General features: G+C 47.8%; 1 protein-coding gene across 1 annotated transcript in view; it reads right to left on the reverse strand.

Annotated features, from left to right (window-relative positions):
• Positions 1–813: 813 nt before the first annotated feature.
• Positions 814–27,156, reverse strand: part of LOC115476791 (serine/threonine-protein phosphatase 2A 65 kDa regulatory subunit A alpha isoform) — a 163,938-nt gene continuing 137,595 nt past the window's right edge. Inside the window, exons 14-17 of the mRNA XM_030213370.1 lie at positions 12,023–12,177; positions 11,207–11,349; positions 10,591–10,682; positions 814–926 (exon numbers count right to left, since the gene is read on the reverse strand). Coding sequence (XP_030069230.1) covers positions 910–926; positions 10,591–10,682; positions 11,207–11,349; positions 12,023–12,177 — 407 coding nt within the window. The 3' untranslated portion in view covers positions 814–909. The remainder of the gene's footprint in view (positions 927–10,590; positions 10,683–11,206; positions 11,350–12,022; positions 12,178–27,156) is intronic.

The raw sequence follows: 27,156 nt of genomic DNA on the forward strand, positions 1-27,156 counted from the left end.
ATTTGCCCCAATTAACCAACATGTATTACAGCTGCTGCTGTCTTCCTCCACATTGCAAAACCACTGAAGATTAACACTTAAAATACAGGCTCCCCAAAGCAACTTGTGTCCTGTGGAGGCACAACTGTGCTTCCTGTGAGCTCAGGATCCAGTATGTTTGTAATAAGTCTCTAGCGCAGAGGTTTTCAACCTAGTCCTTGGGGCATAACCAGCAGTTAGGGTTTTCAGGATATCTCCATTGAATTCATTGGGGATATTCTGAAAACCAACTGGCTGGGTATGACCTCAGGACTAGGTTGAAAAACCCTGCAAGTCACTCCCCTCACCCCAAACTGAGTTCAACTTCAATCTGCCAGTGGCCACTGGAGAAAGAGACCATTCAGACTACAAGTTCTTACTAATGACAAAGCTTGATGAAATAGGGAATCCATTTTACAAGGCAAATTGTGCTACAAGGATGCTGACCCATTAATCGGGCTTAAATCACTATATTCCAGAGGCAATTAAAAAAAACGTCTTAAGAACTGGGACTTCTGAGGTCAGTTCCTAAACTGTGTCTGATCTTGTCCAAGTTGCTTTATCTGCCATCCCTCACTTCATCAACTATAGTTTGAAAAAAAAAAAAAAAAAGCAATAGTGTGGTCATCCCTGCTTTTCCATGCTGAAAGTGATCAATGAAACCAGGTATCAAATATGTCAGTCACTTTCAATTCCACAGATGCCCAAATGTATTAAAATGAGGCTTTTATCACTCACCCCCCCCCCCCCCCTTAAAACCAGAGACATGCAACAATAACCAGTGCTTTCGATGTGTGCTGCAGTTTGGATTGCATTTTATATATACAGGTTTTATTTCATATTATTTTAAGAAACGTAGCTTGTAACGGAAGGAGATGTTGATCCATAGCCTCAGGGTAAAGCCAGCACTAGGAAGAGAAGAAAAAAAAAGTTAGAGGATACTAAAGGTCAGGATAGAGAATCACATCACTTCCTACTAAATAATGTATCTGAAGGTCCATCTGTAAAGTCCCTGTGCTGTACCATTTTCTGGAAAAATTTCAAGCACTGTGCAATCATCATAATCCATCAGTTCAACCCTGTCCTGCACTACTAACAAGCCATTTTGCATGCACACAGTCCTACTCCATCCCTGTTTATAGCAATCATGCAGCAGTGAGCCCAGCAGAAAAGAAGCCCACAGATGCTTGAGATGAAATTCAATCTTACCTGTTAAGTTCCTTTCCTCGAGTCCCACTAGACCAGTTTAAACCAGTGGGTTACATCCCCCTTACTAGCAGAGAGTAGAAAAGGCTAATCAAATGCTGGTTTCTGATTAGACAACAAAACCATAATGAAATCCAGGTTTTGGACATAAATGTCTCCCCATGTGATCACACTTCTTAAACCCCCACTCGCCATAGGCCCTCCCCAGGTCTACCTTACGAAGCCCTGGTGGTCTAGTGGCCTCTTCGGGGGCAGGAATGAAACCCACTCATTCCTGTCCCTTACTGCTGCTCCATTGCCATGGCTGCTGAAAACTTCCACATCAGCCTTAAAGACTGCTGCAGGAGGTCTCAGCAGCCATTTGGCCACAGAGCAGCAGCAAGGGGCAGGAATAAGAGGGGGTTCATTCCTGTCCCCAAAGAGACCACTAAACCACCACGGCTTTGTAAGATAGACCTGGGGAGGGCCCACAGGTGGTCAGTGAAGGGCACTGAAACCAAGTGGCCAATTTTGGTCACTGATTTAGTTTTGGCAGACACCAAAGATCCTAGGTTCGGCTGGGCTCTAGAAGAGTGGAGAACAAGAACAGTTTCCAGTGACATTATCACTGTGAAGCAACCTAGAGCCAGTCAGTATCTTCCTAAACAAAGCCCAAAGTGAACCCTATAGAACATAACTAAATCCCCCCCAGGGAAGCAAGCCATGGTATTTCAGATTAAACTAGAATGCTAGTAGCACAGAACTTCCACACGAAGAACAGCTACAAACAAGATCCCCAACTCAGTCTTCCAGGGCAGGATTCTAGACTGGTCTAGTGGGACTTAAGGAAAAGAGATTAATAGGTTAAGATTAGATTTTATCTTCATTACGGTCCAAATCAGTGGGAGTACCAGAGCTTTGTACATATGGGCGGAAGACAAGAATTCCTAGAGAACCACTTGGTCCAAGGCACTGTCGCCTCTACTGCCCTGCAATGTCAGAAGTCAATACTTCAGCTGAAAAATACAGTGCCTATCTGTAATCTAGAAAGTACGTCCCATCAAAATATATATTGCATTTCTTGTACAGCCCCTTTGGATCCCCAATATTTCGGAAGAAAAAGGCAGTAGGTTCATATAGAGAAACCAAAACATGCGTTTCTTCCATTTTCCCACACGTTCATGGCCCATAGGAGGAGTGGCCTAGTGGTTAGAGCACTGGTCTTGCAATTATTATTTATTGCATTTGTACCCCACATTACCCCACCTATTTGCAGGCTCAATGTGGCTTAGAGTGTTGTCATGACAAGATCTTGTATACAATCGGTATTAAGCAGAATATGTATGAGGAATTAGAGAAGGTGGTGTTAGATAGGGTGGTGTAAGAGGTGTATTTTGATGCTTGAGTGGGTTGGGTGGTAATTTGTGTCGTTAAGGGTTCTTTTTGTAGGCTTTGTTGAAGAGATGTGTCTTCAAGGATTTGCGAAAGTTGATTAGATTGTCCATGGTTTTCAGGGCTGTGGGTAGTGCGTTCCTTAGCTGTGTACTTCTGTACAAGAAGGTAATAGCTTATGACTGCTTATATTTAAGTCCTTTACAGCTGGGGAAGTTCAGATTGAGAAATTTGCGGGCTTATCTTTTGGCGTTTCTGGGCGGTAGGTCCACTAGGTTTAACATGTAGAGTGGGGCATCTGCATGAATGATTTTGTGTACGGTCGTGCAGATCTTAAACTCAGTGCGTTCCTTGAGAGGGAGCCAGTGAAGTTTCTTTCTTAAGGGTTTCGCACTTTCGTATTTGTTTTTTCCAAATATATGAGTCTGGCTGCGGTATTCTGGGCTGTTTGGAGCCTTTTAATAGTCTGTTCTTTGCAGCCAGCGTACAGAGCGTTACAGTAGTCCAGATGACTTATTACCATTGACTGTACCAGGGTACGGAAAATGTTTCTCGGGAAGAAAGGTTTTACTCTTTTGAGTTTCCACATCGAGTAGAACATCTTTTTCGTCGTGTTCTTCACGTGGGTATCGAGTGTGAGGTTTCGATCAATGGTCCAGAGGTGGCCGGTTCAAATCACACTGCTGCTCCTTGTGATCTTGGGCAAGTCACTTAACCCTCCAGTGCCTCAGGTACAAACTTAGATTGTGAGCCCTCCTGGGACACAAATATCCAGAGTACCTGAATGCGGTAATTCCATTAGTGCGCATTAAAGCTTTAGTAAAAGGGCTCCTTAATGCATAGCTCTTGGGGTAATTTCCAGAACCAAAGAGGAAAAAAGTATTTTCCAAACACCAACCTTTAAAAATCTCAGCTTTTAATGCTTAAGCTAGTGACGGTACCTGAATAGCTGCCATACTGAACTGAACAAACCAGTTCAAATATGCCACTTTTTGATGCTCACACACACAAAAAGTGAAATTACTTACCTGTAGCAGGTATTCTCCGAGGATAGCAGGCTGAATGTTCTCAAATATGGGTGACGTCCATGGCAGCCCCAGGTCCGGAAAATCTTCCTAGCAACAAAAGTTGCTACAGCCTACGAGCACGCGGGCGCGTGCACCGCGCATGTGTGGCCATCTTTCCGCCTGTCGCGTGAGAGTCCCGCTTCAGTCAACTTATGAAGCAAAATCAAAGAAAGGAACAACTCCAAAAAGAACAATCAGCCTGCTGTCCTCGGAGAATACCTGCTACAGGTAAGTAACTTTGCTTTCTCCAAGGACAAGCAGGCTGCTTGTTCTCACATATGGGTATCCCTAGCCCCCAGGCTCACTCAAAACAATAAACAGGGTCAACTTGGCCTCGCAATGGCAAGGACATAACAAAAAACAAAGTTACTTACCTGTAGCAGGTATTCTCCGAGGACAGCAGGCTGATTGTTCTCACATTTGGGTGACGTCCATGGCAGCCCCAGGTCCGGGAAATCTTCCTAGCAACAAAAGTTGCTAAAGCCTTTGAGCAGGCTGCTTGTTCTCACACGTGGGTATCCATAGCCACCAGGCTCACTCAAAACAACAAACAGGGTCAACTGGGCCTCGCAACGGCGAGGACATAATAAAAATTGACCTACGAAGAAACATCTGAGAGTGCAGCCTGGAACAGAATAAAAATGGGCTTAGTGGGGTGGAGTTGGATTCTAAACCCCGAACAGATTCTGCAGCACCGACTGCCCAAACCGACTGTCGCGTCGGCTATCCTGCTGAAGGCAGTAATGAGATGTGAATGTGTGGACTGATGACCACGTCGCAGCCTTGCAAATCTATTCAATGGTGGCTGACTTCAAGTGGGCCACTGACGCCGCCATGGTTCTAACACTATGAGCCGTGACATGACCCTCCAGAATCAGCCCAGCTTGGGCGTAAGTGAAAGATATGCAATCTGCTAGCCAATTTGAAATGTTGTTTTTCCCGACAGCCACTTCCCTTCTGTTGGGATCAAAAGAAACAAACATTTGGGCGGACTATCTGAAGGGGCTTGTCCGCTCCACGAAGGCCAATGCTCTCTTGCAGGCTAATGTGTGCAACTGACGTTCAGCAGGGCGGGTATGAGGATGGGGAAAAAATGTTGGCAAGACAACTGACTGGTTCAGATGGAACTCTGACACTACCTATGGCAAGAACTTAGGGTGAGTGTGGAGGACCACTCTGTTATGATGAAATTTATATGGAGCATGGGCCACCAAGGCTTGAAGCTCACTGACTCTACGAGCTGAAGTAACCGCCACCAAGAAAATGGCCTTCCAGGTCAAGTACTTCAGATGGCAGGAATTCAGTGGCTCAAAAGGAGCTTTCATCAGCTGGGTGAGGACGACGTTGAGATTCCATGACAGTGGTGGAGATTTGACAAGGGGGGCTTTGACAAAAGCAAACCTCTCATGAAGTGAACTAAAGGCTGTCCAGAGATAGGCTTACCCTCTACACGATAATGGAAAGCACTAATTGCACTAAGATAAGTACATAAGCACCGTCATACTGGGAAAAGACCAAGGGTCTATCAAGCCCAGCATCCTGTCTCCGACAGCGGCCAATCCAGGCTTCAAGAACCCGGCCCCCCCCCCCCCCACCCCAAAAAAAAAAAAAAAAAAAAAATTAATAATGTTCAATGGACTTTTCCCTCAAGAATCTGTCCAAACCTCCTTTAAATTCCGTAAGGCCAGCTGCTGTCACTACATTCTCCGGCAACGAGTTCCAGAGTCTAACTACACGCTGAGTAAAGAAAATCTTTCTCCTATTTGTTTTACATTTACCATATTCTAGCTTCATCTTGTGTCCCTCTTACAGAGTTGGTCTTGAGACCAGACTCTGACAAGTGTAGAAGGTATTCAAGCAGGGTCTGTGTAGGACAAGAGCGAGGATCTAGGGCCTTGCTGTCACACCAGACGGCAAACCTCCTCCATTTAAAGAGTAACACTTCTTCGTGGAATCTTTCCTGGAAGCAAGCAAGACTTGGGAGACACCCTCAGAAAGACCCAAGGAGGCGAAATCTACGCCCTCAACATCCAGGCCGTGCGAGCCAGAGACTAGAGGTTGGGATGCAGAAGTGCCTCCTCGTTCTGAGTTATGAGGGTTGGAAAACACTCCAATCTCCCAGTTCTTTGGAGGACAACTCCAGAAGAAGAGGGAACCAAATCTGACGTGGCCAAAAGGGCGCAATCAGAATCATGGTTCCGCGGTCTTGCTTGAGTTTCAGCAAAGTCTTCCCCACCAGAGATATGGGAGGATACGCATACAGAAGGCCTGACCCCCAATGTAGGAGAAAGGCATCCGAGGCTAGCCTGTCGTAGGCCTGAAGTCTGGAACAGAACTGAGGGACCTTGTGATTGATCTGAGTGGCAAAAAGATCCACCGAGGGGGTGCACCACGCTTGGAAGTTCTTGCGGACAACTGCCCTGTTGAGAGACCACTCGTGAGGTTGCATTATCTGGCTCAACGTGCCGGCCAGACAGTTGTTTGCACCTGCCAGATACGTGGCCTGGAGAAACATGCCGTGATGGTGGGCCCAAAGCCAAATCTGGACGGCTTCCCGACACAGGGGGCGAGATCCGGTGCCCCCCTGCTTGTTGACATAGTACATGGCAACCTGGCTGTCTGTCTGAATTTGGACAATTTGACTGGACAGCCGATCTCTGAAAGCCTTTAGAGCGTTCCAGATCGCTCGCAACTCCAGGAGATTGATCTGAAGACCTGATTCCTGAAAGGACCAAGCTCCCTGAGTGTGAAGCCCATCTACATGAGCTCCCCATCCTAGGAGAGATGCATCCGTAGTCAGCACCTTTTGAGGCTGAGGAATTTGGAAGGGACGTCCCAAGGTCAAATTGGATCGAATTGTCCACCAAAACAGGGAGTTGTGAAAAGCGGTGGACAACAGGATTGCATCTTCTAGATCCCCCGCAGCTTGATACCACTGGGAAGCTAGGGTCCACTGAGCAGATCTCATGTGAAGGCGTGCCATGGGAGTCACATGAACTGTGGAGGCCATATGATCCAGAAGTCTCAACATCTGCCGAGCTGTGATCTGCTGAGACGCTCTGGCCAAGGAAACCAGGGACAGAAGGTTGTCTGCTCTCGCTTCGGGAAGACAGGTCCGAGCTGTCTGAGAGTGCAGCAGAGCTCCTATGAATTCTAGTTGTTGAACTGGAAGAAGGTGGGACTCTGGGTAATTTATAACAAATCCGAGTAGCTCCAGGAGTTTGAGAGTCATCTGCATGGACTGTAGAGCTCCTCCTGCCTCCAAGGTGTTCTTCACCAGCCAATCGTCGAGATAAGGGAACATATGCACTCCCAGCCTGCTTAGCGACACTGCAACGACCGCCAGGCATTTGGTGAACACACGGGGCGCAGAGGCGAGCCCAAAGGGCAGCACACAATACTGAAAATGCTGTGTTCCCAGACGGAATCGAAGATACTGTCTGTGAGCTGGCAGTATCGGGATGTGTGTGTAAGCATCCTTCAAGTCCAGGGAGCATAGCCAGTCGTTTTTCTGAATCATGGGAAGAAGGGTGCCCAGGGAAAGCATCCTGAACTTTTCTCGAATCAGATATCTGTTCAGGGCCCTTAGGTCTAGGATGGGACGCACCCCCCCTGTTTTCTTTTGCACAAGGAAGTACCTGGAATAGAATCCCAGCCCTTCTTGCCCGGGTGAAATGGGCTCGACCGCATTGGCGCTGAGAAGAGCAGAGAGTTCCTCTGCAAGTACCTGCCTGTGCTGGAAGCTGAAGGACTGAGCTCCCGGTGGGCAATTTGGAGGTTTGGAAATCAAATTGAGGGCGTATCCCCGCCGGACTATTTGAAGAACCCACCGATCGGAGGTTACAAGAGGCCACCTTCGGTGAAAAAAGTTTAACCTCCCCCTGACCGGTAGATCATCCGGCACAGACATGTTTATTGCGGCTATGCTCGCCTGGAGCCAGTCAAAAGCCCATCCCTTGCTTTTGCTGGGGAGCTGCAGGGGCCTGTCTAGGCACATGCTGTTGACATGAACGAGTGCGCTGGGGCTGAGCCTGAGCAGGCTGGCGGGAAGGTGGATTGTACCTACGTTTATTGTAAGCATAGGGAGCGCTCCTCCTTCCCCCATACAACCGTCTACCTGATGAGGTAGATGCTGAAGGCGCCTGGTGGGAGAGTTTGTCGAATGCGGTTTCCCGCTGGTGGAGTTGCTCTACCACCTGTTCGACTTTCTCGCCAAAAATATTATCCCCCCGGCAAGGGACATCCGCAAGCCACTGCTGGACTCGATTGTCAAGGTCAAGAAGCACGCAGCCATGACAGTCTGCGCGTCACTATACCCTGGGCAGCGGCTCTGGACGTCACATCAAAAGAATCTTAAGTACCCCTAGACAGGAATTTACAATACGCCTTCAGCTGCCTGACCACCTCCTGAAAAGGCCTGGCCTGCTCTGGAGGGAGCTGATCCACCAGGTCCGCCAGTTGCTTCACATTGTTTCGCAAGTGAATGCTCGTGTAGAGCTGGTAGGATTGGATTTTGGAGATGAGTATAGCTGACTGGTAGGCCTTCCTCCCAAAAGAGTCCAAAGTCCGAGCCTCTCGCCCCGGGGGTGCAGAGGTGAAATCTCTCGTACTTTTGGCTCTCTTGAGAGCAGAATCCACAACCCCCGAGTCATGAGGCAACTGGGCCTTCATCAACTCCGGGTCCCCGTGAATCCTATACTAGGACTCGATCTTCTTGGGAACAGTGGTGTTAGATAGTGGTTTTATCCAGTTCCTTAACAGTGTCTGTTTCAGGACATTGTGTAAAGGAACAGTGGATGACTCCTTAGGTGGCAAAGAGTAGTCCAGGACCTCGAACATCTCAGCCCTGGGCTCATCCTCAGTGACCACCGGGAAAGGAATGGCCGTAGACATTTCCCGGACAAAGGACGAGAAAGACAAACTCTCGGGGGGAGAAAGCTTTCTCTATGGCGAAGGAGTAGGGTCAGAGGGAAGGCCACAAGACTCCTCAGAAGAGAAATATCTTGGGTCTTCCTCTGCCTCCCATGAGGCCTCACCCTCGGTATCGGACAAGAGCTCTCTGACTGCAGTCCGAAGCCGAGGAACTATGTCTTCGATGGCGAGTCGAGAAGTGGACTCGTGCCGGCGGCGATGAAGCTCCCTCCATCGACATTGAGTCAACTCGGGAGGCAGGTGAGGCCGACGCAGCAGGCAGCACCGACGCTGAGGGCCTCACCACAGGCGGGGAGCCAGCTGCCGCATCTATCGACGGTACCGTAGGCGCAAGCACCCCCAGTACCGGAACAGATGATCGCAGCAGCCTTTCCAGGATTCCTGGAAGAATGGCTTGGAGGCGCCCGTCAATAGTGTCTGTCGAGAAAAGCTGAGTACAAGCCAGATTCTGCCGAGGAGGAGGCGGTACCGGGCTGTCCGGAGACCAGCGCATCGACACCTCTTGTATAAAGGGTGAGCGGTCCTCCCGGCATCGACGCTTCACGGGTGCAGATTCCCTCGACTCCCCGGAGCTCTCTGTACCGTGACGAGAAGGGGACCGATGACGGTGCTTCTTTGCCTTCGCTCGAGGCACGTCACCGGTACCCTTCGGTACCGACGAGGAGGACGTGGATTCCACACGCCTCCTCGGGGTCGGGTCTGAAAGGGGTCGGTCCCGATGGGCCTGTACCACAGGAGCCCTCAAGGCAGATGGAGACCCCCTCGATGGCTCACTGCTGCCAGCATGTGATGGTCTCTGGACAGCCATTACCTGCGCTCCCGAGGTCGATGCACTCTCGACGTCGAAGTACCGGGCAAAGCTCCAAACAGGTGTTCCCGTTGAGCTTGTCTCAACACTTGTGTCCACTTTTTAAGGCTAAGACACAACTTACATGCGTCTGGGTGATGGTCCGGCCCAAGGCAATGGATACACCACGCGTGAGGGTCGGTGCCTGAGATTGCCCGGTTGAACCGAGTGCACTTCTTGAAGCCGCTGGCGGGCCTCGATGTCATCGACGGAAAAATAGCGGCAGTGAAATCAAAATTTGCGATGGTGCCAAAGGTAAGGCACAAAAAAGGGAGAAAACCCGTACGGGCGGCCAAAATGGCCGCACACGACGACGAAAGGAAACTTGAGAGCAAAACTAAGAAACTAAGGGAAAAACTTTGGGTTTTTCTTTTTAAATGAAAACGAAACAGCTCGTTCCCGAGCACAAACAGAGAAGAAAAACCAGCGAAAGCCAGCTAAAAAACGAAGGCTCTTCTTTTCTGAGGCACAGAACCGCCGTAAATAGCCGCTCTTGACCGCAGAAAAAAGACTCTCGCATGACAGGTGGGAAGATGGCCGCACCCGCGCGCTCGAAGGCTTTAGCAACTTTTGTTGCTAGGAAGATTTTCCGGACCTGGGGCTGCCGTGGACGTCACCCATATGTGAGAACAAGCAGCCTGCTTGTCCTCAGAGAATAAGTACGTTGTGCAAATATATTTTGTAGTTATAGTTTTTGGGGGGGTTGAGGGAGAAGTAGAAACATGATGTATTAATGTCCGATATTAAAAGCAGACTTTCCTGCCAACTGTCACTATCTTAAGGTTCCAGCATGAAGCTCTTCAGGTGTTTCCTGATTTTATGAAAACATTTATAAATTGCCCTTACTATCCCCCCTGCCTCTCAGCTGTTCTTGCCCATAATTTAATCCTTGTCCCTGCCCCCAATTCCCTGGTACATCCTGTTCTTATACCGCTTAGGGGAGTTTTATCAAATTAGAAGATAGCAGAAGTGCTTCAGAGTATGTTTCAGAACATACAGTTGAGTACACGCCACAGTAGTTTTAACAAGCTCCCATCTACAGGCAACAATCTGGCCCAGAAGTCCCGTGTCCAGGGGGGACCAAAGGACCATGAGACCATTACTCACACTGCACCTATGAAGTGTGTGACAGTGGGACAAATCACATACCACTTAATGCTTCCTGTGCAAAATATTTCACATCCACATCCTGGTCCTGGGTTAGCTTCTCCAACACAGGTTTAACTTCATTCTGTAAAGTGCTGTGAACGAGATAAAATGTACATTTATAGTCTAACTCATATATCATGAGTCAGTATGTGTAGCAAGTATAACTTGCAGTTTGGAGACTCCCAGTAATTAACAAGCCATGAACTAGGTAGATAGGTACGTTCAAAAAAAACAAACAAGCCATGAACTATTAAGAGAAGAAAGTGATGCAAGAGGGTGTGGTGACATGATTGCCACTCTCTAGAAGCAGTTTTAACAACCCAAGAAGATTTTTAAAAAACTTTTTAATACATATCCCAATATTTATTGCTTCCTGGTATCATTGAAGTAGGCTCCTCATGGATGAAAAGAATAGGAGAAGGTGTTAAGTGTATGCAAGGTAAGGGTAGGCAGAGTGGTGGATGTCTGAGCTTCAGGTGCTTCTGCCTTTTCTGCTCCATGTCAGTGAAAGCAAGAAGAGATGTATCCAAGATTGCTAATCACTTTTGCAGGCAGCATGAATATGTCATCAATTCTGCACTAATTAAGACAGTTGGCAATTTTTGTGGTGCGTTACCTGCTGTCGAGAGTTGGGCCTATCTTCTGTAGGGATTTGGCCACATTGAAGCGGACGTTGGCCACAGCATCTCCAGCCATGCGAAGGACTGTTGGAAGCATGTGCTTGGTGGTGATTTCCTGGCCACAGACTTCTGAGAGCACCTGGGGAAGGCAGCACAAAGTAGCTTAACAAGGGGCAGACAAGAAAAATGTCAGGAAGTATTTTTTCACAGAGAGAGTAGTGGATGCTTGGAATGCCCTCCCGCGGGAGGTGGTGGAAATGAGAACGGTAACAGAATTCAAGCACGCGTGGGATAAACATAAAGGAATCCTGTTCAGAAGGAATGGATCCTAAGGAGCTTAGCCGAGATTGGGTGACAGAGCCGGTGGCGGGAGGCGGGGATAGTGCTGGGCAGACTTACTTGGTCTGTGCCCTGAAAAGGACAGGTACAAATCAAGGTAAGGTATACACAAAAAGTAGCACATGTGAGTTTATCTTGTTGGGCAGACTGGATGGACCATGCAGGTCTTTTTCTGCCGTCATCTACTATGTTACTATATGTTACTATGTTACTGAACATAATTCTCTGTCACAATGCCTCATTCAAAAGTGGATTATCTATCCAAAGCACGCTTTCAAGTTATTTATAGAGCATGCCAAAGCAAAATAGTGCTCTTGAGCAGACTGATGGCTGTCCAGTCTCCTACCAAATTCTCCTTGTGCTTTGCCACATCCCCTACCAAAAATTTTAAAACTACAATCATACCATGGTCTAAGCAAATTACAAAAACACATCGGCACAAAAAAAACACAGCCATCCACAGGGATACTCACATTGATGCAGAACAGTGTTGTCATCCTGTGGAGGTAGTTAGGATCATTTGACATAGCCAACACTTTGGGGATGGTGGTGGTTTGTGCCCACTCTTTGCCAAACTTCTCCACCAACTTTTTCAGGTTATTGGTTGCTGCCTCACGAATGGCATAAACTGAGTAATAAAAAGTATGAGGCGTTAGTAACCTACATTCAGTGATCTATCTTCCCTGCACGGCCACACCCCCTAGCTGTGCTCTTTATCTTAAAGCCCAGAAATCAATGGTAGTTCCCTTGGACCTTGAGACTTCTAACTTCCACCCTCTTTGGGTACCTGCTGCCAGTGCACCTCTAGAATAGATCTGTTTTACTGCCAGTATTGTGTGGCTCTTAGTTGGTTTGGGCCACATAGTAACAAAACTGTCATGCAAAACAATGCATAAGTAAGGTACCACGTGGGTCAAACTGATACAGCTACGCAGTACTGGAAGTTACTGCTCTGAAGGCAGCACTAGCTTGCTTCAGTATGATGTTTGGGGGGGGAGAGGATTAATAAGTGAAACTGGCAGCTTAGAGCTTGGGGGGTAGGGAACAGATGATGGCTAACTAGTGGTGGGTTGGGCTGAGAGAACAAAGCAGAAAATATGGGCAAGCTCAGGACTTCATTTTAATTATGCAAGTAGCTTTGAACAGTAGGGCTGGCCACATTGTCTGGTGATGGTCCTAGCTTTCACACTGAATTAGTTTTGTGAGATTGTCAACCTCTGAAAAATAGAGAAACTTGTTGCCTTATAAGAAAGGCTGAGCACAATCAAATATTACTATACAAATATGGCACATACAGAAAGGCACTCAACCGCCCCTCAGAAAACACCCCTTTAAAAAAAAAAAAAAACACCCCCACACAGATATATCTGTCCATAGAGACGCAGGGGTTCTCAACCCACTCCTCAGGATACACCCAGTCAGTCAGGTTTTCAGGATACCCAGTGAATATGCAGGAGAAATTTGAATGCACTGCCTCCTTTGTATGCAAATCTGCCTCATGCATATTCATATCTGCATACAAAGGAGGCAGGGCATGCAAATTTCTCATGCATATTCACTGTGGGTATCCTGAAAACATAACTGGCTGGGTGTGTCCCAAGGACAAATTCCTAGAGGAAAGTCCATAGTCTGCTATTGAGACAGACATGGGAAGCAGCTGCTCGCCCTGGGATTTGTAGTACGGAGTGTTGCCACGATTTGGGTTTCTGCCAGGTAGTTGTGACCTGGTTTGGCCACTGTTTGGAAAACAGGGTACTGGGCTAGATGGACCATTGGTCTGACCCAGTATGGCTACTCTTATTATCTTAAACAAAATGTTTGTACCAAGACATGGGTCTAATTGGAAAAAAGTGTGTGGTTGGTTATTTTGAATAGAATAAAAATGATTTAAACATAAATAGATGAGAATGATTACTTGATACTCAATGGTTTTAAATCAAAACAAAGAAACTTTGTTGGTATCAGTCTGACTGCAATAAAGAGTACATATTTTGGACATGTCGGCTGCTTTTGATATCATATCATCTTAACTAGGAGTGGGCAATTAACGCATTAAAAGCAAGATTAATGCATTAATTCTTTAAACACAGAAAGTTCATTTTAACAGCGCAACATTTTTTTAATGCATCCCCCGGCCGCTGCCTCAAAGTCTTGTCTTCCCCTGCAAAGCCAGGCTCTGTAGATAATTGAGCCACGCCGTGCCTGTTCAGGGAGTTGGGGGAAGTCTTGTGGGACTTGAAATCGCGAGACTTCCCCAACTTACTACGACTACTACTTGACATTTCTAAAGCGCTTCTAGGGTTACGCAGCGCTGTACAATTTAACATAGAAAGACAGTCCCTGCTCAAAGGAGCTTACAATCTAAAGGACAAATGTACAGTCAGTCAAATAGGGGCAGTCTAGATTTCCTGAAAGGTATAAAGGTTAGGTGCCGAAAGCAACATTGAAGAGGTGGGCTTTCAGCACAGCGTGGCTCAAGTATCTGCAAAGCCTGCCTATACAGAGGAAGACAAATACTGAGGCAGCTAGGAAGGAGAAAAATCCAGAGCTCAACTATAAAGGTAAATGTGGGCGGGCGGTGGGTCCTTTGAAGGTAAAGATGCCAGGGGTCGATACCTTTCCAAACAAAACAAAAACGTGGGCAGTTAAGAGTATCCAAGGCAGCCAAGGTGATGAGTGAGAGAGTACTCCATTCAAACCTCGAGCAAACCAACCAGGTCACTTCTGTTAGCAACCACCTCACTGCTGTACGTATCAACAGTGAACTGTGCAGGAAGGGCAGAATAATACTATTACTAAGTTTAAGTTACAGTACCATATTGATTTTCACTTCGGTTTCAGTATTACATTTTGTAAAGGCATACAACACTTTTGAAAGTTTATAATTACAGAACCATTAAACTAGTTTCATTTCAGTATTACATTTTGTTGGAATTACACTGTATGTGCCAAAATGCATACCTTTTATCGCACGATTAACTGTGCAATCAAAAGTTTCAATCGCATGCCTGCCCACAGTTGGCTATTCTAGGAATTATAGGAAAAAATACTCAATGTTTGTCTTTAAGTACACGATATTTCCAAATAAGGCAGGATTTAGACATTTCTATATGGACATTGCTTAAGTAGCACAAGGTTCAGCCTTATCTGCCATGCTTTTTAATATCAGATACCCACATATAAAAAAATAATATAGGCAATATATAAATAATATATATGTGCTCTGAAAACTATTTAAAAATAAATGTGCAGTAGAAAAAAATAAAATTAGAATATCAAAAATATATTGTCCTAATTGAGAATGAATCACAAAATAGAAAATGAAAAAATGAAAAGTAACAAATGAAAAAAATAAATTGAAAATAATAAGATTGGTGTGGCGGATGTCTTAGATACCTATATAAAATCAATAATGACAAATGTGACACATATAAAATAAAAAACCTCTGAATGATATGTACACATACATGTTTATATGTGATTGTTTGTTAATATTATTTTAAATCAGATGTATATGTCAAACAATATATATGTCTATTTTATTTATATTATTTTATTATCTCTTTTAAAATTAGTATGAACAATTAGGAAATAAAGAGTTACATTCTGTGTAGATCCAGTGTACATTCTGATAACTGGCATTTAGGATGAGTTATTGTGGTATGCTTTCTTGAATAAATTAGTTTTCAATAATTTACAGAAATTAATTATGTCATGGGTTGTGTTTTTATGGATTTTGGTAATTCATTCCAGATTTGCATGCTAATATAGGAGAAACTGAATGCATATGCTCTAGGTGCCCAGTGCTCCCGCCAGGTGCTGTGGAGGACTTGCAGCCCTTCTGCATTTCCTCACAGCTATATCTGGGGTGACTCCCAGGTCCACCCCGATCTTCCCAGGGCCCTCGCTCCAAGTGCCCTGTGTTTCAAGGTGCTTTTTGGCTAGGATCAGGTGACCCTCAGAGGGAGGAATGCTGGCTTCGGCCTAACCCTTGGTAAGCCTTTTCCTCAGCTGAGAGGTGCCCAAGCTCTACCACCGGCTGCCTTTCAGGTGCTGTAGAGGACTTGCAGCTCATCTGCATATCCTTTCAGCCTTCTCCGGGGTGACTCCCAAGTCCGCTCCGATCCACTCAGGGCCTCCTGAGGTGCCGCGCGCCTAACGGCGCACAGGGCATTTTTCTCTTTACTTCTATTTTTCTCCCAGTTACTCTATCTGTTGCTTAACACCTCAGTCACTACTCATGGCCCCTATACACATTCTTTTCCTTGCCCTGTCCCTTCCTAATCTTTTACCCCTCCCCCTACCGCTGTCTACCGCAGGAACTCACTGCCCATCCATGTCCTCTCCCGTCCTGCTCACTACTACAATACCCTACCCACCCCCGTCCCTCACCACCTCACCATCTCTCCTACCCCCTCCTCCTTCCTAGCTCTCAACCTTCATCACTTCCTTCCTGCCATTAACCCATTCCCATTCCTCCTAAGCGCATCCCGCCTTCGTTGCCCTACCTCCCCCACCCTCCTCCGCACTCTCTTGCTCCTTCGCCTGCTATCCGCGGGAGACATCAATCCCAATCCAGGTCCCCCACACCTGTCCTCGTCGTATCCATGTAAACGATTCCGGGATGTCTCCAATCTCATCTCTCTTCCCTCCTCCCCCCCTCTTCTCTCCCCTTCTCGTGTGCCCTGTGGAATGCCCGCTCGGTCTGCAACAAACTTTCCTTCACCCATGATCTCTTCATCTCCCGTTCCCTCCAACTGCTCGCCCTAACTAAAACCTGGCTCACCCCCAACGACTCTGCCTCAGTCGCGGCCCTGTGCCATGGAGGTTATCTTTTCTCCCACACTCCCCGCACAGTTGGCCACGGAGGAGCAGTCGGGTTTCTACTTTCGCCCTCCTGTACTTTTCAACCCCTCCTCCTACCGCAGTCTCACTGCTTCACATCCTTTGAAGTTCACGCCATCCGTCTATTCTACCCGCTGCCACTCAGAGTTGCAGTCATTTACCGCCCCCCGATAAGTCCCTCCCTTCCTTCCTTACCGACTTCAATGCCTGGATCTCTGTTTTTCTTGAACCCTCATCTCCGTCCCTCATTCTTGGAGACTTTAACATACATGCTGATGACCCATCCGACTCCTACGCTTCTCAGTTCCTCACTCTGACATCCTCCTTCAATCTCCAGCTGAGCTCCACCACCCCTACTCACCAAACTGGCCATTGTCTTGACCTCGTCCTCTCCTCTACCTGCTCACCCTCCAATTTCTGCGCCTCTGCTCTTCCTCTCTCAGATCATCACCCTCCCCCTCAGTCCCGCCCAACCCTAACCACTACTTTCAGGAATCTCCCACCTTATCCTCTTGTATCTCTAATCTCCTCCCTTCCATCATGTCCTCCGAGTCTGTCGACAAGGCTGTCTCTGCTTACAATGCCACTCTCTCCACTGCTCTGGACACACTTGCACCATCCATCTCCCGTCCCACAAGGCGTACTAATCCCCAGCCCTGGCTGACCCCTTGCATCCGATACCTTCGCTCCTGCGCCCGATCTGCCGAACGCCTCTGGAGGAAATCTCGCACCCATACCGACTTCATTCATTACAAATTCATGCTATCCTCCTTCCAGTCCTCCCTATTCCTTGCCAAACAGAACTATTACACCCAATTGACTAATTCTCTTGGCTCCAACCCTCGTCGTCTCTTCACCACCCTTAACTCCCTCCTCAAAGGGTGAAGTTTGGGGTGTATATTCTTTCCTCTTTTTAGGCCTGTTACTAAGGGCTAGGCCTAAGGCCTGTACTGTTTGGTTCTCACAAGTTAGCCTACTAACTCAGCATCTTGTGCAACAATCATTGCCTTCTCAGGAGCTGAGAACTGATACTTCATAACATTTGTTTGCAGCTGAGTATGTTTTTCATATAAGGTGGATGTAACCTTGATAGTTGCTAAGGGACTGAGGACACAGTGAAGCCTACCAGTATGTTGCATTTGTGGAGAGAGACAGAGAGAGGACATAAGGGTCTTGTTCTGACTGTGCACGCAGAACAGATAACTGACTAGCCAATAGGTACCGATTTTGCACATTTTGCACGTGAACTCCCATCAGGAGAGACTGACAGAATACAGGAACAATCCATATATGGTATAAGGCAACCTAATGGTGCTAGTTTACGGGAAAATCACATGATTTATGAGAAATGGAATTTGCAACAGTATATATGTGATGTCTGGGAGGTGTTAGCTGAGCAGCCCTTGTCTTTCGGGATGCGCATTTGCTGACTGACAACCTGCTTCAGGGAGAGAACTATTGTTTGTATTTTTTTGGCTCTGTGATAATAAAGGTAATTACTTACTGCGCCTAACAGAGTCTAAGTTCTCTTTCTTATTTTTCCAGCTGTTGGGGCTGTAGTGCTTTCTCTCCCAGTGGGGGCTAAGGGACAGAAAAACACAGGGGTACTTAACATAGTGGGTTCGCACTTGTTGCATTGTGATGAGAGGATGAGACATTGTGTTTTATCTGCATTGAGTTTTAGTTGAAAAGCATCCGCCCATGAGTTCATAATATGGAAGCTGTAGTTGAATTCTTTAGTGATTTCTATTAGGTCATGTTTAAATGGGATAAAGATCGTGACATCATCTGCATAAATAAAAGGATTAAGGCCTTGGTTGGATAACGTTTTGGCTAATGGTATCATTAAATTGAAAAGGGTTGGTGAGAGCGGTGATCCTTGAGGAACTCCACATTCTGGTTTCCAAGGTGGTGGTATAATTGAATTTGATATTACTTGGTATGTTCTTGCTGTTAAGAAGCCTTTGATCCAGTTAAGTACGTTTCCTGCAATTCTGAAGTATTCTAAGATGTTTAGTAGTATTTTGTGGTTAACCATATCAAATGCACTGGACATGTCGAATTGCAGGTGAAGTATGCTGTCTCCAGTTGCGATTGCTTGCTTAAATTTGGTTAAGAGAGTGATTAGTACTGTTTCTGAACTGTGGTTGGATCGAAATCCTGATTGTGATTCATGTAATATTAAGAACTTAAGTAATCGGTAAGTTGCTTGGTTACCATACTTTCCATTAGTTTGATTGCCAAAGGGATGGATGCTACTGGGCGACAGTTGGTTATATCGTTTGCTTTTTTCTTTATGTCCTTAGGTATTGGTGTAAGTAATATATTTCCTTTATCATTAGGGAAGAATCCATGTTGTAACATATGATTTAGGTGTTTTGTGAGGTCTGTTATGAATCGTTGAGAGGCGAAACTTATTAGGTTGTTGGGGCATGTATCAAGCTTGCAGTAGGACTTAGCAAACTTATTAATCGTTTGAGTGACGGATTCCACAGTAAGGATAGCGAAGTTTGACCAGATTCTGTCCCTCGGATATTTCTCTGGAATTGGATCCAAGCAATCGAAAAATATTTTGTGGTCGGTGGTAATAGGTGATAATGTGAATCGTATCTTAACAATTTTCTAATTAAAGTATTTAGCAAGACTGTCTGCTGATGGGGTATCTGTAGTAGCTGTAGTGACTAGGGTAGTATTTAGTAGTTTGTTCACTAGTAGGAAACGTTTATGCGTGTCTTTGTAGTCTGGTCCAATTTTGGTTTTGTAGTACGATCTTTTGGTATGTTGTATAGCATATTTGTATTTCCTTTGTACTTGTTTCCATGCGTTTAATGTGTGTTCATCTTTCCTTTTATTCCATGCTCGTTCGTATCTCCTAACTTGCGTTTTTAATTTTTTCAATTCTTCATTAAACCAAGGTATCGAATTAATTCTCAGATTTGATATAAAACATTTGATATAAGCACTGGAGTAAAGTACACACAGGAAATGCATTAGAATTTAACTTTCAAAAAGGAGACTGATAAAATGAGAAGAATGGTGACCACCCCCCCCCCCCCCCCACCAAAAAAAAAACAACTTAGAGGAGCAGTTGCAAAGGTCGAAAATTTACTTCAGGCATGGATGCTGTTCAAAAATACCATCCTGGAAGCCCAGGCCAAATATATTCCGTCTATTAAAAGGAGGAAGGAAGGAAGACCAAACGACAGCCGGTATGGTTAAAAAGTGAGGTAAAGGAAGCTATTAGAGCTAAAAGAAAAACCTTCAGAACATGGAAGAAGGATCTGACTGAAAATAATATGAAACTACATAAAGAATGGCAAATCAAATGCAAAGCGCTGATAAGGAAGGCAAAGAGATTTTGAAAAGAAGATTGCGTTGGAGGCAAAACCAAATAGTAAAAACTTTTTAAGGTATGTTAAAAGCAAGACACCGGCAAAGGAATTGGTTGGACCGCTAAATGACCGAGGGGTAAAAAGGGCACTCAGGGAAGATAAGGCCATAGTGGAGAGATTAAATGAATTATTTGCTCCAGTCTTCACCAAGGAAGATGTGGGAGACATACCGGTGATAGAAATGGTATTCAATGCTAACCAGTCAGAGAAACTGAATCAAATCTCTGTAAACCCGGAAGATGTAATGGAGCAATTTGACAAACTGAAGAGTAGCAAATTGCCAGGACCAGATGCTATACGTCCCAGAATATTGATAGAACTGAAAAATTAACTTTCAGAACTATTGTTAGTAATAAGTAAGGTAAAATTATGTATCATACCTGATAATTTTCTTTCCATTAATCATAGCTGATCAATCCATAGACTGGTGGTTGTGTCCATCTACCAGCAGGTGGAGATAGAGAGCAATCCTTTTGCCACCCTATATGTGGTCATGTGCTGCCGGAAACTCCTCAGTATGTCGATATCCAAGCTCCATCCGCAGGACTCAGCACTTAAGAGAATTACACCCACAAAGGGACACACTGCCCAGCTCACCACCGCCGAAACGGGGGAGGGGAATTAACCCAGCTCATCCCCACACAAGTGGGGGAGGGGAATCCGTCCAGCTCATCCCCGCGGAGCGGGGGAGGGACACCACCCCGCCGATGCGGGGGGATCTGGCTTATCCTGCAACCGCAACCGCGGGAGGAGCTGACTGACCCTAACACCGCCGAAGCGGGAGGGGTACAAAGCTGCCCTACAGCCGCACGAAGCGGGAGGGAGCGCCGGCAGAATTTAAGTCTCAATCCAGCCCCGTAAAACGGAGGGGAGAGGAATGCAGCAGCTCACTGTAACACAAACTCGTCTCAACTCTTGAAGAATCCAATTGAAAAAACTTGAACACGAAGTCTTCCTGAACAGGAATTGAAGACTAAACTTGAATCTGAAATGCAACCAGAATATAAACAGTACAGATATCTGGGAGGGGCTATGGATTGATCAGCTATGATTAATGGAAAGAAAATTATCAGGTATGATACATAATTTTACCTTCCATATCATCATGCTGATCAATCCATAGACTGGTGGGATGTACCGAAGCAGTACTCACCCAGGGCGGGACATAGAAATCCCTGAACGCAACACTGAAGCTCCAAACCGGGCCTCCGCCCAAGCAGCCACAGTCAAGCGGTAATGCCTGGAGAAGGTATGGGCCGATGCCCAAGTTGCCGCCTTGCATATCTCTTCAAAGGAGACGGACCCGGCCTCTGCCATCGAGGCCGCCTGAGCTCTAGTGGAGTGAGCCTTCAGCTGAATAGGCGGCACCTTCCCCGCGGACACATAAGCCGCTGCAATGGCTTCCTTGACCCATCTTGCCACTGTAGGCTTAGCAGCCTGCAGACCCTTACGAGGACCTGCAAACAGGTCAAACAGATGATCCGATTTCCGGAAATCATTGGTCACTTCCAAGTATCTGATGATGACTCGTCTCACATCCAGAAATTTGAGAGCAGAGTATTCCTCTGGGTAGTCCTCCCTACGAAAGGAAGGGAGACAGAGCTGCTGATTCACATGGAAGCGAGAAACAATCTTGGGCAGGAAGGAAGGCACTGTGCGAATAGTCACTCCTGCCTCAGTGAACTGCAGAAAAGGCTCTCGACATGAGAGTGCCTGGAGCTCGGAAACTCTTCTGGCTGAAGTAATATCCACCAAAAAGACCGCTTTCAACGTCAGGTCTTTCAGAGATGCCCTCGACAAGGGTTCAAAAGGCGGCTTCTGCAAGGCTCTTAGCACCAGGTTGAGATTCCACGCAGGCACCACTGAGTGCAGAGGAGGGCGCAGGTGATTAACTCCCTTGAGGAAACGTACCACATCTGGCTGCGAAGCCAGGGAAGCACCCTTCAGGCGGCCCCTGAAGCAAGCCAGAGCCGCTACCTGGACTTTAAGGGAACTGAGCGACAGGCCTTTCTCTAGACCTTCTTGCAGGAACACCAGCACTGAAGAAATTGGAGCAGTGAAGGGAGAAAGTGAGCCTGCTTCACACCACGCTGCAAAGGTACGCCAAACCCTGGCGTAAGCAGTAGAAGTAGAGCGCTTCCTCGCTCTCAGCATAGTGGCGATGACCTTGTCTGAGAAGCCCTTCTTCCTCAGACGCTGCCGCTCAATAGCCAGGCCGTAAGACCAAAGGGGGAGGGATCCTCCATCACCACAGGACCCTGATGCAACAGGCCCTGCTCCACTGGCAGCCGCAGAGGGTCGTCCACTGAGAGCCTGATCAAGTCCGCATACCAGGGACGTCTGGGCCAGTCCGGACCCACCAGGATTATTCGGCCCGGATGCTTTGCCACCCGATCTAGTACCCTGCCCAACATGGGCCAGGGCGGGAACACATAGAGAAGCTCCTGTGTCGGCCACTGTTGGAGAAGAGCATCTACTCCCAGAGATCGAGGGTCCCGTCCTCTGCTGAAAAAGCGCGGCACTTGGCAATTGGCCGATGACGCCATCAGATCTAGGCTCGGCTGGCCCCAGCGCTTCGTGATGTCCAAGAACGCCTGAGCCGATAACTGCCACTCTCCGGGATCCAAGGTATGGCGACTGAGAAAGTCCGCCTTGACATTCATGACTCCGGCAATGTGGGCCGCTGACAGCTGTTCCAGGTTCGCTTCCGCCCACTGGCATAGATTCATGGCTTCCTTGGCTAGAGGGGCGCTCTTGGTACCTCCCTGGCGGTTGACATAGGCCACAGCCGTGGCATTGTCCGACAGGACCCATACTGGCTTCAACGCCAGTACCGGGAGGAACTCCAAAAGCGAATGGCTCTGAGTTCCAGGAGGTTGATAGACCACTTTGCCTCTGCAGGAGACCAGAGCCCCTGCGCTGTCCTTCCCAAGCAGTGGGCTCCCCAGCCCGTCAAAGAGGCGTCCGTCGTGACGACAATCCACTCCGGGGTCACAAGAGGCATCCCTGCAGACAACTTGTCTGTCTGCAGCCACCAGCTCAGCGCCTTGCGCACTGCTGGGTCCAAGGGAAGGCGCACAGCATAATCCTCCGACACCGGAGTCCAGCGCTGCAGCAGAGAGTGTTGTAGTGGTCTCATATGAGTCCTGGCCCAGGGCACTACTTCCATCGTGGCCGTCATAGAGCCCAACAGCTGCACATAGTCCCAAGCCCGGAGCGGAGAGGCTACTAGGAACTGGTCCACCTGAGCCTGAAGTTTGACAATCCGATTGTCCGGCAGGAACACTCTGCCTACTTGGGTGTCGAATCGAACTCCCAGATACTCCAGGGACTGAGTCGGGCGCAGCTGGCTTTTCTCCCAGTTGATGATCCACCCCAGGGAGCTCAAAAGAGCAATCACCCGGTCCACAGCTTTGCCGCACTCTGCATAAGAGGGGGCTCGGATCAACCAGTCGTCCAGATAAGGATGAACTTGTACTCCTTCCTTTCGCAGGAAGGCCGCGATGATCACCATTACTTTGGAGAAGGTCTGCGGAGCAGTAGCCAACCCGAACGGGAGGGCTCTGAACTGGAAGTGTCAGCCCAGGACTGCAAAACGCAGAAAGCGTTGATGAGGAGGCCAGATGGGAATATGCAAGTACGCTTCCTTGATGTCCAAGGATGCCAGGAACTCCCCTGCCTTCACTGCCGCTATAACAGAGCGGAGAGTCTCCATGCGAAAGTGCCGAACTTTCAAGGCCCGATTGACCCCTTTGAGGTCGAGGATAGGCCGTACAGAACCTCCTTTCTTTGGTACCACAAAGTAAATGGAGTAACGTCCCTTGCCAAGCTGATTTTCTGGCACCGGAACGACCGCACCCAGGCGGATCAGATTGTCCAAGGTCTGCTGCACTGCCACAGCTTTGACCGGAGACTTGCAGGGAGAGAGTACAAACCCATCTCTTAAGGGTCGGCAGAACTCTAGCTTGTAGCCGTCTCTGATGACTTCCAGCACCCAAGCGTCTGAAGTTACCCTGGTCCACTCGCCCAGAAACGAGGACAGGCGTCCTCCAATCTGCACTGGGCCATGGACCAGGACCCCGTCATTGGGTACGAGACCCTGGGGGAGGACCGGAGGGCGCACCTCCGGGACGGCGGTCTCTGCGAAAGGAATGCTGCTTGGGGGAGAAGTTCCTCTTGAAGGAAGAGGGGGCAGAGGAGCCCGACTTGCCCAGGCGGTACCGACGGGCTTCCTGAAACCGTCCTCTGGAGATACCGGGGCAAGCACTGGCCCCAGCCCTGACCTCTGGTAACCTCTTGCCCTTAGACGTGCCGAGATCGGTCACAATTTTGTCCAGCTCGACCCCAAAGAGCAGCTTGCCTTTAAAAGGCAACTTAGCCAGGCGGGACTTAGAGGCGTGGTCCACAGACCAATGTTTCAGCCAAAGCCACCGCCGCGCAGAGACTGTCTGAGCCATACCTTTAGCCGAGGCTCTCAAGACATCATACAGTAAGTCTGCCAAATAAGCCAAGCCCGATTCCAGGGCCAGCCAATCAGCCCTCAAGGAAGGATCCGAGGGGGAAGCCCGCTGCACAATCGTCAGGCACGCCCTGGCCACATAGGAGCCACAAACTGAGGCCTGCAAACTTAAGGCAGCCGCCTCGAAGGACGACCTTAAGGCTGCCTCCAATCTTCTGTCTTGGGCGTCCTTTAGGGCCGTGCCACCTTCCACCGGCAACGCCGTTTTCTTAGTCACCGCAGTGATTAAAGAATCCACGGTAGGCCAAAGAAAGGCCTCCCGTTCACTTTCAGGCAAAGGATAGAGGCGGGACATAGCCCTAGCCAGTTTGAGGCTCGCTTCCGGGACATCCCATTGAGCCGAAATTAAGGTGTGCATGGCATCATGCACGTGGAAGGTTCTAGGCGGGCGTTTCGTCCCCAGCATAATGGCGGAGCCAACAGGGGCTGAGGGAGAGACGTCCTCCGGAGAGGAAATCTTCAAAATGCTCATGGCCTGCACTAACAGGTTGGGCAAATCCTCTGAGCGAAAGATCCGCGCTGCAGAGGGGTCATCCGCTCCATCCGAGCGAGAATCCGTCTCCTCCAAGGAATCCCCAAAGGACCGCTGGGAGAACTCAGATACGCTGCCCTCATCTACATCAGAGGAAACAGAGTCCTCTAAGGCCTGGGAATCCACCCGAGGGCGTTTACTTCCGGGGGCCTCAACCCCTTTATCGGACAAGGGAGAAGGGGCAGCGTTTTGCATAAGGAAGGCCTGATGCAGCAGTAAAATAAACTCGGGGGAGAAACCCCCCAGACTGTGCACTTCAGCAGCCTGGGCCACAGCCCTAGACGCACCCTCAACCGGCGCTCGCAAGAGCGGGGGAGAAACATGCTGCGCATCCAAGATGGCATCCGGCGCGACACTCCGCGAAGGAGCCGCGCGGGAAGAATGGCGCTTAACTTTAGCCGCTTTTTTGCCGTCGCCCAAATCAAGGGCGGCCATGGCATTAATGTCTCCCAGCTCAAGGGCGGCCCAAGAAGAAGCCGTCCGAGCAGAGTGGCCGGCCAAGATGGCGGAGGCGAGCAGCGGGGGATGGGCGTTTATGGCGGGAAAAACCGCCGCACCGGAGGAAGACCCGGGACACTGACCGGCCTCCGAACTGACACCGAACAAGGGCGAATCAGACTTTAAGACCCCCACATCCCCGCTAGAAGCGCACACGCGGTCCGGGGAGCGATTCTTCGCGCCCTCGCCCTCCGACGCCATAGGCCACGTGGAGATCAATCGGGGAACCCCCTGCCCGCTATAAAAAGGTAAAAATTACCTGCTTCTCGCTCCGAGCTGTAACGACCTGGTGTCCCAGTGAGTAGCTGCAATAAACGTTTAAATAAACGTCAAAATAAACGCCTTTAAGGACGTCCAAAATTTTTTTTTTTTTTTTGTAACGGAGCCAGCGGGAGGGGGGAGAAAAGGAGGGACCTGGCGCCACCAGGTTTGCACTTGCTCAAGAAGAGCCCTCAACCCCAGGTACTCAACAAAACCTAAAAATTAGGCTTGGAGACCTAGCCAGAGCTGCTGCTGTGTGTGACCACCACCTGCTGAGATAGAGAACATACTGAGGAGTTTCCAGCAGCACATGACCACATATAGGGAGGCAAAAGGATTGCTCTCTATCTCCACCTGCTGGTAGATGGACACAACCACCAGTCTATGGATTGATCAGCATGATGATATGGAATTTATCTTTAAAATCAGCCATGGTACCGGAAGGTTGGAGGGTGGCCAATGTAACGCCGATTTTTTAAATAAATCTTTTATTTATCAATTTTCAACAATTTACAAGCATTTACTACTTGAACAGGAGAGAAAACAGTCTGAAAAAGCATTTTTATTATTATTATTATTTATTGCATTTGTACCCCACATTACCCCACCTATTTGCAGGCTCAATGTGGCTTAGAGTGTTGTCATGACAGGATCTTGTATACAATCGGTATTAAGTAGAATATGTATGAGGAATTAGAGAAGGTGGTGTTAGATAGGGTGGTGTAAGAGGTGTATTTTGATGCTTGAGTGGGTTGGGTGGTGATTTGTGTCGTTAAGGGTTCTTTTTGTAGGCTTTGTTGAAGAGATGTGTCTTCAAGGATTTGCGAAAGTTGATTAGATGGTCCATGGTTTTCAGGGCTGTGGGTAGTGCGTTCCTTAGCTGTGTACTTCTGTACGAGAAGGTAATGGCTTATGACTGCTTATATTTAAGTCCTTTACAGCTGGGGAAGTTCAGATTGAGGAATTTGCGGGCTGATCTTTTGGCGTTTCTGGGCGGTAGGTCCACTAGGTTTAACATGTAGAGTGGGGCATCTGCATGAATGATTTTGTGTACGGTCGTGCAGATCTTAAACTCAGTGCGTTCCTTGAGAGGGAGCCAGTGAAGTTTCTTTCTTAAGGGTTTCGCACTTTCGTATTTGTTTTTTCCAAATATGAGTCTGGCTGCGGTATTCTGGGCAGTTTGGAGCCTTTTAATAGTCTGTTCTTTGCAGCCAGCGTACAGAGCGTTACAGTAGTCCAGATGACTTATTACCATTGACTGTACCAGGGTACGGAAAATGTTTCTCGGGAAGAAAGGTTTTACTCTTTTGAGTTTCCACATCGAGTAGAACATCTTTTTCGTCGTGTTCTTCACGTGGGTATCGAGTGTGAGGTTTCGATCAATGGTGACTCCAAGAATCTTCAAATTTTCTGAAATGGGAAGAGTGCAGTATGGTGTGGTTATGGTGGAGTAGTTGTTTGTGTTGTATTGGGAAGTGAGTACTAGGCATTGAGTTTTTTCTGCATTGAGTTTTAGCTGGAATGAATCTGGCCAGGAGTGCATGATTTGGAGGCTTTGGT

The sequence above is a fragment of the Microcaecilia unicolor genome, chromosome 8 (genome assembly GCF_901765095.1).
Source record: "Microcaecilia unicolor chromosome 8, aMicUni1.1, whole genome shotgun sequence".
Classification (NCBI taxonomy): Eukaryota; Metazoa; Chordata; class Amphibia; order Gymnophiona; family Siphonopidae; genus Microcaecilia; species Microcaecilia unicolor.